Consider the following 14,513-nt stretch of genomic DNA (forward strand, 5'->3'; position numbering starts at 1 on the left):
TGTACTGTACAGCTTGTGTGAAAGAGTGCTACTGACCGTGTCAGGAAGGTGCAGTGAGGCTATACAGCAGGCAAAAGCAATCATACAAGCTTCCATTGCAAAGCAATAAACGGATCAATGATGAGTCTAAGCTTAATTTATATTCCATCGCACCAGTGTTGCTTGCCTAAAAGATCTGTTGATCAGATTTAAGCAAGCAAAAACATTGTCCTCTGTAGTAAATTAGGCTTTACTGTATAAAGCAAGCATGAAGATAGCTGCATAGCTGACATCTTTACATAAAACATCTGTATTTTTAGTGGAAGATACCCTGTGTTGGGTCTACAAAAGGTTCAGTTTAATGAACCAAACTAGCTAAACACTGATATGAAAGGATTCATATTGCGACAAGCTATAACAGCTGAAGTTCAAGACTAGTTGGCGTTTGGCTGTCAAGAGGTGACAGCACAGTGACTTGCACTGGAAACCATTCAGAGATTTAAATAGACAACTGTCATCAAGTTTATTCAGTAGTCAACACGAACTTCACTGGCCTCTACATGGCTGTGTCAAACGTCTTCAAGAAATGGCATCTCCATTCTTTTGCTGATTACCGGAAGGCATTAATGAATACACCAGAATGGCTTTCAGAAGCAGTAAAATAATAAGTCATAAAAAGCAGCAGCTAGTCTATTAAACAGCAGAAGTGTGGTATAGTAAATCACTGATGGTGAGACAAACCTGTATCTACTCGAGGCCATTCAAATTTAAACATCAACACAATCTTCTGTTAAAAATCCTCTGGATTCAACCACTCATACTGCATTTTTAAAGGACTCACGTCACGAGCCAGATGACTCATGTCTAATGCCCTTAGGCCCAGAACAACCCACACTTCGTACAAATAAGTTAAAACATGTTAGTCAAACCGTGTAGTTAGTTATTCAATGGTCACATTCTCCACCAGTCTAAAACATTCGTGTCATGATGTTGACCCCCTCACCAACCATCACCTTCATAAACCAAAACATAATCTCTTAGAAAACACAAAGGCATCGGTATGTAAAGCTACAGATTGCAGAGGTATGGGGTTATCGTGATTTGGAGAAGACTCAGCCTTCTTTGTTTTATGATATCGACGCCAACTTCTTCGCAGGGAAACTTTGTCGAGCTTTTTTTTTGCATGACACGTCAGCCGCTCGACATCAACCTTAACTCGCCATATCAACCTGTGCACAGTCAATATATCAATGTGTTCATGCGGGTTGCCTTGCGATTCGAGAAGGGCAGAAGCTCTGATAGGGTGAATGTTACAGCTTCAGTTAACAGAGGAAAACTCTCAGTTATGACATTACATCGCCTGACGAGGTTTTGGACAATTCTGCACAAATCAATAATGGATGTTCCAACACATTAGCATCAGTTTATATACTGTATATTGTTCAAGTTCTGGATCTTTTTAGTTGCCATGTCAAACATGTCACATCGGTTATTGTTGCAGTAGATTAAACATGTCTGAATCTACATTCATTGTTCAAATCCTCTAATTTAGCCTTTATCTTGGAGGGCGAACCCATCATCAAACAGAAGTACACAACTGTCTGATTCTAAATGCTCTTCAGAGAACTGTAACTGCAATTCAAGGCACTCTCTTTTTTTTTAACCTGAAGATAATGTTCAAGTTCTTTCAGAGCTTGTGCGTGTCACTGCTAATGGAAAGGAAAGGAAACCTATCTTTGGAAGAGAGAGAGAGAGAGAGAGAGAGAGAGAGAGAGAGAGAGCAGAGAGAACAGAGAGAAGCCTGATTTGTACTTTGTCATGTCGCGTGTCGATAATAGCAAATCCGCAAGCTCACAATGTGTCGTGGATGTGACGCATTTTGAGCTTTTAGATCAGCTATGTTCAGCGCTTACATCAGGCTTAAAGCAGCTGGCCCCTAATGACCACAGACAGAGACAAGGCTTCACAGTGAGGGTGTGATGGTGAATGGTTCAGTGTTATGTCGGGAAACACAGCACCTTCATATGGAATTGTCTAACTGTACAAACACACAGGGGCTATGTACAGACTAACAAGAGTGTATACAGTATATACACATGGGAGAATACATACATAATGGGCAATGTGGGTCACACAAACATGAAAGATTTATATACAACCCCAACCAGAGTATAGGAAGAACGTATCAATGAGTCAAATTCAAGGGAGCTCTAATGTACATAAATGTGCACTTTCGAACCACAGTGGGCTAATAAAGCATGTCTTATTATGAACTACTGCAGCACATCCATGCCGGTATTATGCTGCACACAAAAGTTATGTACTGCATTGTACTGGATTTGAGGCAATGTCGATGCAAATTGATCAAATAACATAAAACCCCAGAAACAAATCTGCTATATACAGAGGGCTACTATAAATATACATGCTGGTTAAATATATACAGCATATGCACTGTAGGTAGACTAGCGTTATAATGAATGAGAATTCCTTTTTTTTTGGTAAGACATGATGCTACTGGGGGTTAGAGAGTCCTGGTTTTGGGGTCAGGGGGCTCGTATGGCGGTCCCGGAGCCGGGGTGGCGGGCACACCCCAAGCCGAGTACAGAGCAGGGAAGGCAAATACACCCGAGGCGAGGTCGGGCAGCAGCCCGGGCCACTGCGTCACGCAGACGGGCGGAGACGGGCCCCTGAACGGAGGAGGAGAAGGTAGTTCGTAAGGAGGAGGGAGCCCTGCGGAGGGGCTGGTCCTCCTCACCGAAGGATGGCTCTCGTTCATGGGCCACGGTGACGCGGGAAGACGGGGGCCCCTGTGGTCAGGCGCCGTCTTTGAAGAGACCTGGGGAGTTGGGACAATGTGGGGGTACAGTTGTGGTTCCCAAAAAGTTACAAGTCCACCACACCACTTTCAGGCTTTCAGAAACATCTTCGTATGAAGTAGTATGAAATAAAAACATACTCTTTCTACGAAGAAAGATAACGCAAAGCTGTATTTCTTTTCTACAGAGCACTGCTACTCGAAATGCAGGGCATTGTCTGTACAGTAAGTACAGACAATGCGTCTTAAATGTTCTTGACTTATTTGAAATTACCTAACCTGCCTACTGATGATGTCAGTTACACAAATGGTAATGAGCGTTAGGGAGGTGAAGTGCTCCTTTAGGGCCAAACTTAACATTTCAAAGGTGTGTGTAAAGCTTTACTTTCAGAATTCAATCATAACAAAGATTATGTTGTCATTATACACATTGGCTTCCCTCAACAATTATACAGACCGTGTAGTGCAGGGGTCTTCAACAGGGGGTCCGGGACACCTAGGGGGTCCTCAGAGTTACCACAAGGGGTCCTCCAAATCTTTGTGTGATAGAAACCTTTTTTTCCTCCTTTTTTATATTAACCACTTGAACCCTAGCGTCCATATTCAGAGAACTTTAGCCAAAAATAGCAGATCTACAAGCTCACAACGCCTCGCAGCAAAGAGAGACTATAGGCGCTTTTCCACTGCAAGGTGGAACCAGAACTTTCAGGAACCAGAACCTATTTTTTTGGTTCTGGTTTTGTTTCCATTGCGAACGGCCCGGTTCCAGACGAGGTTCCTGGAACCTCCTGGAACCTTTTTTCGGTCCTGCTCCTGATGTAGAACTAAACTTGAGTTCTGGGAACCTATGGGCGGGGCTAGCAGCGCTCCTGCTCTTGATTGGTTGAGCCTCGCCGCTCGAGCGGAGACTACACAACACAGAGGAGAACTGGGAGAAATCCCAAATCTCTCACAACACAACACCGTCATTTTTAAAATCCTATTCCGAGTCCGACAGACAGAAACACACAAACAGTATGGACGCGACGCCAGTCTACACTTCTACATTCATTTGCACGACTCGCAAGGCAGCCCGCAGACGAGCTCAGGACATGCCTGTTTCCTTGTGTCACTACACAGTGTGTGCGCGCGCGTGCGAGAGAGAGACGCTGTTTGCATTGCATCAGAGCATTGCATCGCATTGCATTAATTATTTAATAATCTTTACGAGTGTGATATGCGCTCACTCCGTTCAATGAAAATAGGACTAAAATAAAGGGATTGCAAAGCTCAACGTGGACCACGCGGTGGAAACAGCGGCTCGCGCTGTCGTGTACACACACTGTGGACACACACGCACGTCGCACACGCACACACACGGGAGCAAGGAGGTGCTTCTCCCTAGAGCACAGGCAGCGTACCGAGCAAACGCTCAGTACAGTTATAATAGCAGCTTGTTTGAACGTTCTATTGTTTTATATTTTTTTATCCAGACGTATTTCTTACTACAGCTGAGCTGTTATTTTAGATTTTAGATTCCCGAATGTGCTGCTGTTCAATGACCAGCTGTTTTGTCTCAGCCAATTTAAATCAGGCTACCAGTGGAACCAGACCCATATGGAAACAAAAGCAGAACTTGGTTCTGGAACTTCACAGGTTCTTGAAAGTTCTTGGTTCTGGAAAGTTCTGGTTCTGGTTCTGGCTTGGCCCTGCAGTGGAAATGCGCCTTATGTACATAGTGAAAGGTCAAGTTTTTTTAAGTATTGGCGGTTCAAGTGGTTAAACATCTGAAAACACAAATTGTGCTGTCAAAAAATGAAACTATCCTTGCTTCATCTATCTCTTAACTAAGGGGTCCCTGGCCTGAAAACGTTGAAGACCCCTGGTGCAGCGTATACAATGCTTCCCTCCGCCATAAACATTACACAGAAACAAATCGCCATGAAACCCACCTCCGGAGCGCCTGCCGCCAGTCTCTCGTGTGCTTGAAAGGCTCTGTCGTCCCACAGCTGCTGCCGGATGAGGCTGAGGGAGTTGGTGTGCGGCGAGCGCGTGACCACGAGGACCTCCTGCGCCCAGTTGTCCATCAGCCGCTGGAGGTCTTCGGTCAGAGTCACGTCACCGCCGTGGCCTCCTATCGTCATGGTCGCCCCGGCAGAGAGGTTGGCCTTCTTGTTATTGCTGTTGTTGGCCTGCGCCTGGGCCAGGCCCATCACAGGCTGCTGGGGCGGCCGCGGAGAGGGGGTGGCACTGGCCGGCGGCTGCTGTGGGTGGTTGGAAGCCCCAGGTCCCGCCCCAGACCCTGGGAATAAATACACACACACACACACATAAACACACACACAAATACTTTGTGTTAAAACAGTTGCCCGCGTGAAAATAGGATTTCCAGTGAATGACACACACACACACACACAGACACAGTTGACTCTACTACTCTACTACGGTACGTACTGCTGCCGCGCTCTTTACCGAGACACAGTCGCTTCAGTGTCGACCCTGCGGAACACACACACAGTTCACAATGTCATACAGTTACACAGAACAAAGGTCACATGGCCAAACTGTTACCGTTAGTGCATAGCCGGATGCAATGTCAAACGCAGCCGCTTAATTAGCAGGACGCAACAAACGTTATTATAAGCATTATAGAAGCATTATTATAAGACCAACAAACCATGTATGGGAAAGCAAGATGAGGTCAGTTTTTCTAAAACAAAGCACATCTTCTTCATGCAGGTAGTTCATACATTCCATCAGTGTTGGGGAAGTAAAACCATTTAATAGATTGCATATTACAGATTACTTTCAATTAAAAGTAATAAGGTATGCTCCAATATTAAATTATGTGGCAAGTAATGTGTTTTTTGTGGTACTTTGACAAAGCACGCTCAAATGAAGCACAAAAGGACTAAGCATAATGTTCCGGGGACCACCAGTGGTCCTTGAGAGAGTTCCAGGTGGTCCCCAGCTAAATGATGGAGTGTTGGTAACCAAATGGACCTTTATAGACCTTTAACTCTTGAGAGTGTAACATGAAACCAAATGGATTTGGTTTCATTTTATGCTCTCAAAAGATAAATAATTGTTAAACATCTGCATTACTTAATTTACAACAAGTCTACAGAATTACAAAATGTAGAATAATTGTTATTTTGATTTGCCTGTTATCTCTCCTATGGTACCACATGAATACAGCATGGAATTGTGGACAAAATCATATCCAACGATATCAAAATATAAGCGATCTCATCAAATTGTGGTCCGTGGCTCAAATGCCAAATATATAATGGACCTTGATATGAAAAAAGTTGAAAACCAATGTTAAATGGAAGAGGGTAAGTTAAATGGAATAGAAAAGATGGCTACAATGATGCTGTTAGTGTTAAAAGCTCATTAGATTTATGTCACAATGAAACAACACAAACGCTGCAGCGCCCTCTATCGGTGGAGGCCTGCAGGATATACATTTAGAAAAATGTAATTAAAGTCCTCAAAGCATTGTCATTTCAGTGCTTCACAAAATGTTCACAAAAAAGTGATATGGTTAAATTCCTCATGATATTACTTCATTTCTCATTACAGTAATATTATGACACCAAGCAATACTTCCACCCCAACACTGCAGGGCATGATAAATAATAGACATGTACATAATTATTAGTAATACCAAAGTTGCCAACCTCTTTGTAGCTCAGCCAAACCTTACTTATCCAAACCTTAGACTTCAGTACCGGGACAGAAGAACCATTCCATTTTTTATGAGTTTGAAAAGTTTTGAATAAAAAGGTTTGAATAAGCAATATTCTAGCAAGAGAAAACGTTCACGGCGATTCAAGGACAAAAAGACACAAAAGAGGTGACAGACACGAGATGAAAGGAAAGAACTGAGGAGGTGACGAGGCAAAGACATAATGTGATTAGGGCTGTCACAATTATTACATAATCGTCTAATCGTGATTATTTGACATTATCGCAATTATTTTGTCATAATCGTCATAATCGTGAATGTTGAAAAATGTCCGAAATAGTGGAAATAGCAGATCTACAAGCTCACAACGCGTCGCATCGCGACGCGTTGATGCGACGCGTTGTGAGCTTTTAGATCGGCTATTTCCACTATCAAAGTTATTTAAGTAGTAAGTTGTCAAATATGTCAGTCATTTCTTTGTATATTTAGGTTATGTGTCATATCTACCATTCAAAGCCTAAAAGCCAAACAGAAATGTAATTATCAACGACAAAAACACAATTAAATGGTTAATCGCCAATTATTTGAATGACAATTAATCGTCATGTAAAATGTCATATCGTGACAGCCCTAAATGTGATGACAGCAGTGGTGGGAGAAGTACTCACATTTTTTTACTTAAGTAAAAGTATTAACTCCACAAGGTAGAAATACTCTGTTACAACAAGTAAAAATCCAATCAATATTAAAAATGTACTGTGCGTATAGAAGTACAAAAGTCTTGGCATCAAAATATACTTAAAAGTACCGAAAGTACGCAGAATTACGCAGAAGGTCCCCATTTCAAAATGTATAGAAATCTTTTGAAAACAGCAGATCTTCAAGCTCACAACGCGTCGCATCGCAATGCAATGTGAGCTTTTAGAATAGATCTTCTATTTTCAAATGGCTAAGTGGTTAATGTTTAGAAAGAAATAGTGTCTGACTACGTTCCATCACTTACATTGAGATCCGCAAATAAAGCACTCCTGGACACTCCAGCAGGTCAATTTAATACCAAAGAACGTATGGCCTTTGCTTTTAGAGCCCCTACCCTTTGGAATGCCCTGCCCCTGGAGATCCGGCTCGCTGAGTCTGTCCCCCGCTTTAAATCTCTCCTCAAAACCCATTTTTACAGACTAGCTTTTAATCCCTAATTGCTGTAACTTTGATGTATTTGCACTGGTATTCTACCATTATGTAAGCTATGAATTTATTTCTATGCACTGTTTTCTGCATTATTTTTAACCTTATAACCTTTTTTTGTGTATGTTTTGTTCTTTGTCCTTTTGCTGTTTTGTGTCCTCTGCAAAGCACTTTGTAACCCAGTTTTTAAAGGCGCTATATAAATAAAGGTTTATTATTATTTAAAGTACCCCAGTAAAGTTAAAAAAAAATGTACCTCAAATTTGTACTTAAATACAGTACTTAAGCTTGTTACTTTCCACCACTGGATGATAAGGATCACACTGAGGACAAATGAAGAAAACCAAAAAGGGTGAGGGTACGGAGGAGAGTCTAGATACAAACAGATGGACAGAGAAACAGGCCCACTGAGGAATCTAGCCCGCGGCTTGTTGCTACTTGATTTATAGGTCACTCTCTCAGAAGGTGGAGGGCAATTAGGCCAGCCTGTAGAGGAGGAAGAAGAAGAGGAAGAAGAAGAAGGAGAAGGAGGAGGAGAACAATAAGGAGGAGGAGAGGAGTAAAGAGGACACTGAGGTAAGAGGTGCACTGCACACTAGGCCTGTCACAATTATTACATAATTGCCTAATCGCAATTATTTGAGATAATCGCAAAAATAACCGTCATAATCATTTCCATTTTCGTCCTGCGAAGCTCGGCCAATGTGACCCTGGGTGAACGATATATAAATTATATATATATATTTTTTTCTTTTCTTTTCTTAACTCAAATTTTGCTATTTAGTCCCTGGAACTAAATATTTTGAGATGGGGGTCCATGGTCAAATACATAAAATTCTAGGGGTCCTTGACATTAAAAACTTGTGAGCACCACAAAAACATTGGGGTTTAGAAGACATTTTTTTGATATTTTCCAGGACTTGTCATAATCGTGACAGCCCTAGTGCACACTCCTCCCTATAAGCCCTATACAGTATATACTTCGTCATGGGACGAATAGTGGAAATAATAGCTGACCTACTGAGTTATGAGCTTTTAGATGAGCTATTTTTTTCCCCTTTTTTTTTTTTTGAAAATATTTGAAAAACCTTTTGCACAATAAAGGTGTACAACTAAGAATAAAATCAATAAGGGGGAGGTTATGACTGGTTATGGCTCTAGGCTCATATCAAAATACCAGAGAGAAAATAATCACTAAAATGTACACTCTGACTGAATATAAGTGATCTGGTCATATCACTAAATAAAGGACTCCTGGATTGTGTTCTGTTCTGTGGTTACCTTGCCCAGGCTGAGCTTGTGTGCCAGTGCCATCTCCGTGGAGTCCAGCGTAGATGTTGTCAGACGACAGGGATCCTTTGAGGGAGCATGGCTGCTGGGTCTGAACGGGCTCTGTGGTGGAGCTGGGGAGGTGGCTGGTGCCGGCTCTGCTGCGCTGGAGTAAAGGGACTGCACCTTTGGCGGGAGATCCGTTCAAACTCACCGTGGCTTCACATGCATCTGTACAAAAAAAACATAGACAGACAATACATTTACAGCTTAAATTAAATTAAAAACAGCCAAACACATGGCAACCACATTTGCACGTGCAAGAGCATCCACAAGTTTCCCGCGTCCCATCGTGTATTGCACAGAAGGTGGGCGGCAGTTCCGGTGTCGTGGCTGAGCCGAGCCGAGTGTGATCTACAAGCTCACAACGGTCGCATCTGCGACACGACGTGAGCTTGTATGTCAGCTGTTCTCAGCTGTTATCTACTCGCTTACCGGATGTGTCCCACACATAATTCTACAATAAATTCCCGCGGAAACAGTTGGACACACACGCACACACATGCGCATGCAAGCATATGCGCACACACACAAACACAGATTTGACACCTCCACCCATCAGAATTGAATAGCCATATCCTGTACTACCTACTGTATATTCTGCCAGCTAACAAACACTCACTGGCTTTGCTGGAGTCACTGGATTTGGTGACATTTCTGAACTGCTGAACAAGGGGGCTCAGGAGTTTGCCAGCCTTAAGTTTGTGCTTGCTGGACCTCCTCCTGCGGCCTGTAGGGGGTGCTGTGTGCGAGAGGCCCAGCCCAGGGGGCGGGGCTTTGCCCAGCCGGTGATAGAGCAGCTCCACTTCTCCTCGCTGGTGGGCCTGAAGTTCAGAGATCTCTTTCAGATGTCTGAGGGAGACAAAGCACACAACAAAACATTTAGCATGCAGTTCAGAGATCTCTTTTGCATGTCTAAGGCAGTGGTTCTCAACCTTTTCAGGCTGCAACCCCTAAAATAATCCCATTTGAACTGGGGGCCCCCACTCTCTCTCGCACATGGAGTTGTAACTTATCATGAAATCGTCCTCCGTCATGCACTGGGATCAATTCACCTTTTATTTACCGAGCTGTATATCCAGTACCATTTAAACCCTATACAGTGTTTTTTTCACTCTCTACCAAATCTCTTGGCCAAAAAATAGCTCATCTACAGCTTGTAGATCGGCAATTTTTTGGCAAATGTTCTGCCCCAGGATAATGGATTTTGGGGATATTTTGATTATCGCGATAATATTGTAAATCGCGATTTCTTTGGTCACAATAATCGTGATATGAAATGTTCATATCGTCCCATCCCTAGCCATACTGACGAAGCAGCATACCTCTCTCTGAGTCTCTGCAGCTCCTTCTTCATGTCAGAGTCCTCCATCTCCGAGTCGTTGTCACTGCTGGCGTAGCCTCCTTGCATCCCGCCGTGGCGGCTCGGCGAGTCAGAGCTCTGCACGCTGCTGCTCCGCCCCGAGCGGCGGAGGAACGCCACCGCCCTCTTCATGAGGTCGCTCCCCCTGCGGTCCGAGCGGCCGTGCCGGGACGGCGTCACGGGGGGCATCTTGGCGGGGCTGCTGTCGGCGCCCGAGTCCGACGAGAGGAAGCGGCTGTGGACGGTGACGTCGGCGGGGACGGACGCAGACGGGGAGGTGACGGCGCGCGGCAGGGAGCCCCGCTTGGCCATGGACGGGGGCGTGTCCAGGTAGAAGTCTGGCGGGGCAGAGTAGCGGCTGACCTGGAGGACAGAAAAGAGGACACAGCGGGGCACGGTGGCGCAGTGGTTAGCACTTCGCCTCACAGCTCGAAGGTCCTGGGTTCGATTCCCGCCGGAGGAAGCCGTGGGCGCTGGGGGCGTGTTCCTCCACCCGCGTCATCAGCGCCCACACCCTAGGTGGGGTTGGCGATAGGGCCTTTCTGTGGTGAGTTTGCATGTTCTCCCCGTGTCTCCTTGGGCATAGGCCCTCACACAAAAACATGCAGTAGTCCTGGTTTCTATACTACCTCCCCCTAGCCAGCCGGGTGCTCCTCAATGTCCCCTGGCGCGGCAGGGGGAGAGCGGAAACCAGGACTACAGGTTAGGTAGTCACCGGGTGAGAAAAAATGGGTTACAAAAACCGTGGGATAAAAAACATTAAAAAAAAAAAGAAAAGAGGACACTGAGGTAAGAGGTGCACACTAAGCCTGTCACATTTATTACATTATTGCCTCATCACAATTATTTGAGAGATGAAGTATAAAGTTATTGAATTATGTAAGTTATTTGTCATATATGCCCTGTGCACCTTTTTTTACGAAGCCTAAAAGCCAAACAAGAAATGTAACTTTCATTCATAATATTCCAATTTTCTATGAAATCGTCAATCGCAATTAATTGAGCAACAATTAATCGTCAATTAAAATGTCATAATCGTCACAGCCCTAGTGCACACTCCTCTTAACCCATTTAGTGCTCCAGACATGAACGGGTTAAATGTCCAGCGTGCCTCTCGCAGGCTCCATACGCTGCCATTCTCTTATTTTGAAGGCCAGAAGTCCATAGCGTAAACACTTCCGGTTTGACGTCATGACGTCATTCAACGGAAGCGATCGTCACCCCATGCCGTTGCTAAAATGGCCGATCGTTGCCTTTGTTATTATGTTATTGTAGTGAGAATCTAATGCCATCCTTGGCTTTAAAAGTGTTGTTTGGAGAAAATGGACATTAAAGATGAGATCCACCGTCGGCCTCCATGTTAAGGGATTACTATTTTGTGCACGTGGATCCGGGATGATGATGAATCGGCGAGTCCAATCGTGCCAGGACTTTCCAACGGACCATAGGGTAAGGGTGCCGGCGTTACTCTATATACAGTATTTTACGCGAGTATACTCGGGATCGGCACTCTAAATACTTGAGTATTTTTCACGAGTATACTCGGGATCAGCGTTAAATGAGTTAATTGCGACCGAAGGTCGCAGTTTACCATGAAAAAATTCACAGCTTGTCCCTTGTCCGCGTGTAGACGTGTGTACCCATTTTTACAGTCTATGGGTTGGTTCCCTTGACACATCACTGTGACATCAAGGTGATATCACAGGTAACATCACCTATGTAAAAGTCCATATATGGGTATTCTCCAGAATCCCTTTTATGCCCATAATATATGAAGATCCCTGATGTCATCAATATATACAGTATCACTGGCCAGATGGCCAAGACATGGCCCATATCTGTGTGGCTGGTTCAGATAGGGATCTCCATGGTCATAAAAGATATTGTATGTTGTGATGTCATGGGAACCACTCTAACAGAATCCCTTTTATGCCCTTATATGGAGATCCCTGATGTCATCAATATTAAGCCCATATCTAACAGGACTTCATATGGGAATGCCAATATATGGAGGAAGACAGCCCATATCTGTGCGGCTGGTTCAGACAGGGATCTCCATGTAGGCGCATAAAAGAGATGTGCTATATACAGTACATAGATCTCCATATATGGGTAATTGGTCCGATATCACTGACCAGTTGGCCAAGAATTGGCGCGACCTCGCCATTTTTTGCTATTTTGAGAATATCTGAAAATTTAGGCCTAAATTATTGAATGCTTTAACCAGTGGAAAAATAGCAGATATACAAGCTCACAGCGCGGCACCGAGTGCCGCGCTGCAAGCTTGTATATCTGCTATTTTTGAAAAAGTCGTTTGTTACTCAAATTTTGCTTCTGGGTGGTCCCTGGAACTAAATATTTTGAGATGGGGGTCCGTGGCCAAATAAATATAATTTTGGGGTTCCTTCACATGAAATGGTTTGAGAACCACTGACATAGCAGTCTCTCAAGAACAGACTAATAACTGAGCTCCAGTTAAGTGAAAAGGACCTTTTCTTTGACGATGGCTAGCCAGATTGCTGAAATAGAAACAGGTTTTTCCAAAAACCTTAGAAGGATTCAAAAGACACTTATAGAATTCAAATTTTCACAATTTTTCAAAAATAGCAGATCTACAGGCTCGCAGCGCGGCACTCGGTGCCGCGCTGTGAGCTTGTATATCTGCTATTTTTCAATAGTTAAAGCATAAAATAATGATATACACAATAATGTGTACCCGTTCTGAATGGGTTTAATAAGTCTGAAAACAGAGGTCCGGCGGGGCGGAGCGGCGGGCTGACCTGCGTCCTCAGCGTGACGTCGTCCTCGGTGCTGACCACGGAGAAGCGGCCGATGGTGGTGGAGGCGGCCATCATGGCCCCGCCCTGCCCACCGTAGTGGTCCCTGACGTAGACGGAGGGATGCACCGGGGAGGCGGCGCTGCTCCAGCTCCTCTGCTTCTTCACGTCTCTCCTGGCCGTCACGTCGGGGGCGGCCGAGATGATCTGAGCCACGATGACACGCAACGTCAAAATGCATTCGTTGCTCTGAGCAAGGTTATTATAGTTAACTGAAACTTTTTTTATAATTGTTGTTATGTAGGTGACGGGTTTTTGTACACGTGTTAAAAAAAAAGAAAAAAGAAAAAAAGAAAGGGGTCAAAATGTCCACAAGGGGACATGACATGTAAAAAGAATATAAGGACAATGAAATTATGTTGACTGACTCAATAAAGTATAAAGAAAATAATAATAAAAAAAAATAAAGAAAACAAAAAATGTAAAAACCTTTTCGTTAACTGAACTAAATAAAAACTATGATAAAGAAATTTGTATTGCGTTTACAGAACTAACTAAAAGGAATTGAAATGATAGATAAAATGCCCTTAGTTTTCATTTTTGTTCATAAGCTTAATCTTTTTTTTTTCTTGAGTTTTTATTACACAATACTTACTCTGACACTATGCACGTGATTTATTTGTTTATTTGGTGCAAGATTGAAAAGGGGCGAAAGTATAAAAAAAACTAAATAGTAATTAAAACTAACTGTTTTGTTTTTAGTTTTTTTAACCAACTAAAACTAAACTGAAATGAAAAATCTAAAACTATTATAACCTTGAGTAAAAGCTCTGAGTAAAGCTTTACCTGGCTACAGGTGAAATGCCATTTCCATAACATGCAAAATGTGATGGAAAAACAAAACGTTCTCGCTATACCTTAAACCGGCCTCTTGTTCCTGAGCAGGAAGCCGAGTGGGGGAAGTGTCTCCTGGACATGGAGGCTGCAAAGAGTGTTCCGCAATATTAGAGCACTGCAGCATCACAGTATCGAACCAACAAATATAACAGATGTATTAACAAGTTAAGGGAACCGTCAAATTCACTCTAGAGGGCTGTTAGACTGAGAGATTAGTGCATGCATGTACATACCACACACAGCCGAGTCACTGAGTGTGCTCAAACTATCCATTCTCTCTGGAATTTGAGGCTATGGAAAATGACAAACCGAGAAAAGTATGAAAGTAGAGAAGATGAGAAAACATGAAGCAAAAGATGACTGTTAACAGGGCGGTCAGTCCACTCATGGGACGTCGTCATCAGCATTGTCCCAAGTGGGTTGCCGAGTGTTAGCGTACATTTCTGCAATTTACAATTTAGGCATTTAGCAGACGCTCTTAATCCAGAGCGACTT

The 14,513-nt window shown here is 43.6% G+C and overlaps 1 protein-coding gene across 1 annotated transcript in view; it reads right to left on the bottom strand.

The window, feature by feature from the left end:
- Nucleotides 1–23: 23 nt before the first annotated feature.
- The window catches only part of wnk2 (WNK lysine deficient protein kinase 2), a gene marked incomplete at its 5' end in the record, with an annotated part of 48,379 nt that continues 33,889 nt past the window's right edge, over nucleotides 24–14,513 (bottom strand). Inside the window, 10 exons of the mRNA XM_080728145.1 lie at nucleotides 24–2,818; nucleotides 4,729–5,078; nucleotides 5,231–5,275; nucleotides 8,037–8,138; nucleotides 8,934–9,152; nucleotides 9,604–9,833; nucleotides 10,307–10,707; nucleotides 13,125–13,328; nucleotides 14,039–14,103; nucleotides 14,252–14,309. Coding sequence (XP_080584271.1) covers nucleotides 2,504–2,818; nucleotides 4,729–5,078; nucleotides 5,231–5,275; nucleotides 8,037–8,138; nucleotides 8,934–9,152; nucleotides 9,604–9,833; nucleotides 10,307–10,707; nucleotides 13,125–13,328; nucleotides 14,039–14,103; nucleotides 14,252–14,309 — 1,989 coding nt within the window. The 3' untranslated portion in view covers nucleotides 24–2,503. The remainder of the gene's footprint in view (nucleotides 2,819–4,728; nucleotides 5,079–5,230; nucleotides 5,276–8,036; nucleotides 8,139–8,933; nucleotides 9,153–9,603; nucleotides 9,834–10,306; nucleotides 10,708–13,124; nucleotides 13,329–14,038; nucleotides 14,104–14,251; nucleotides 14,310–14,513) is intronic.

This window comes from Nannobrachium achirus (assembly GCF_963921795.1).
Source record: "Nannobrachium achirus genome assembly, chromosome: 6".
Lineage (NCBI taxonomy): Eukaryota > Metazoa > Chordata > Actinopteri > Myctophiformes > Myctophidae > Nannobrachium > Nannobrachium achirus.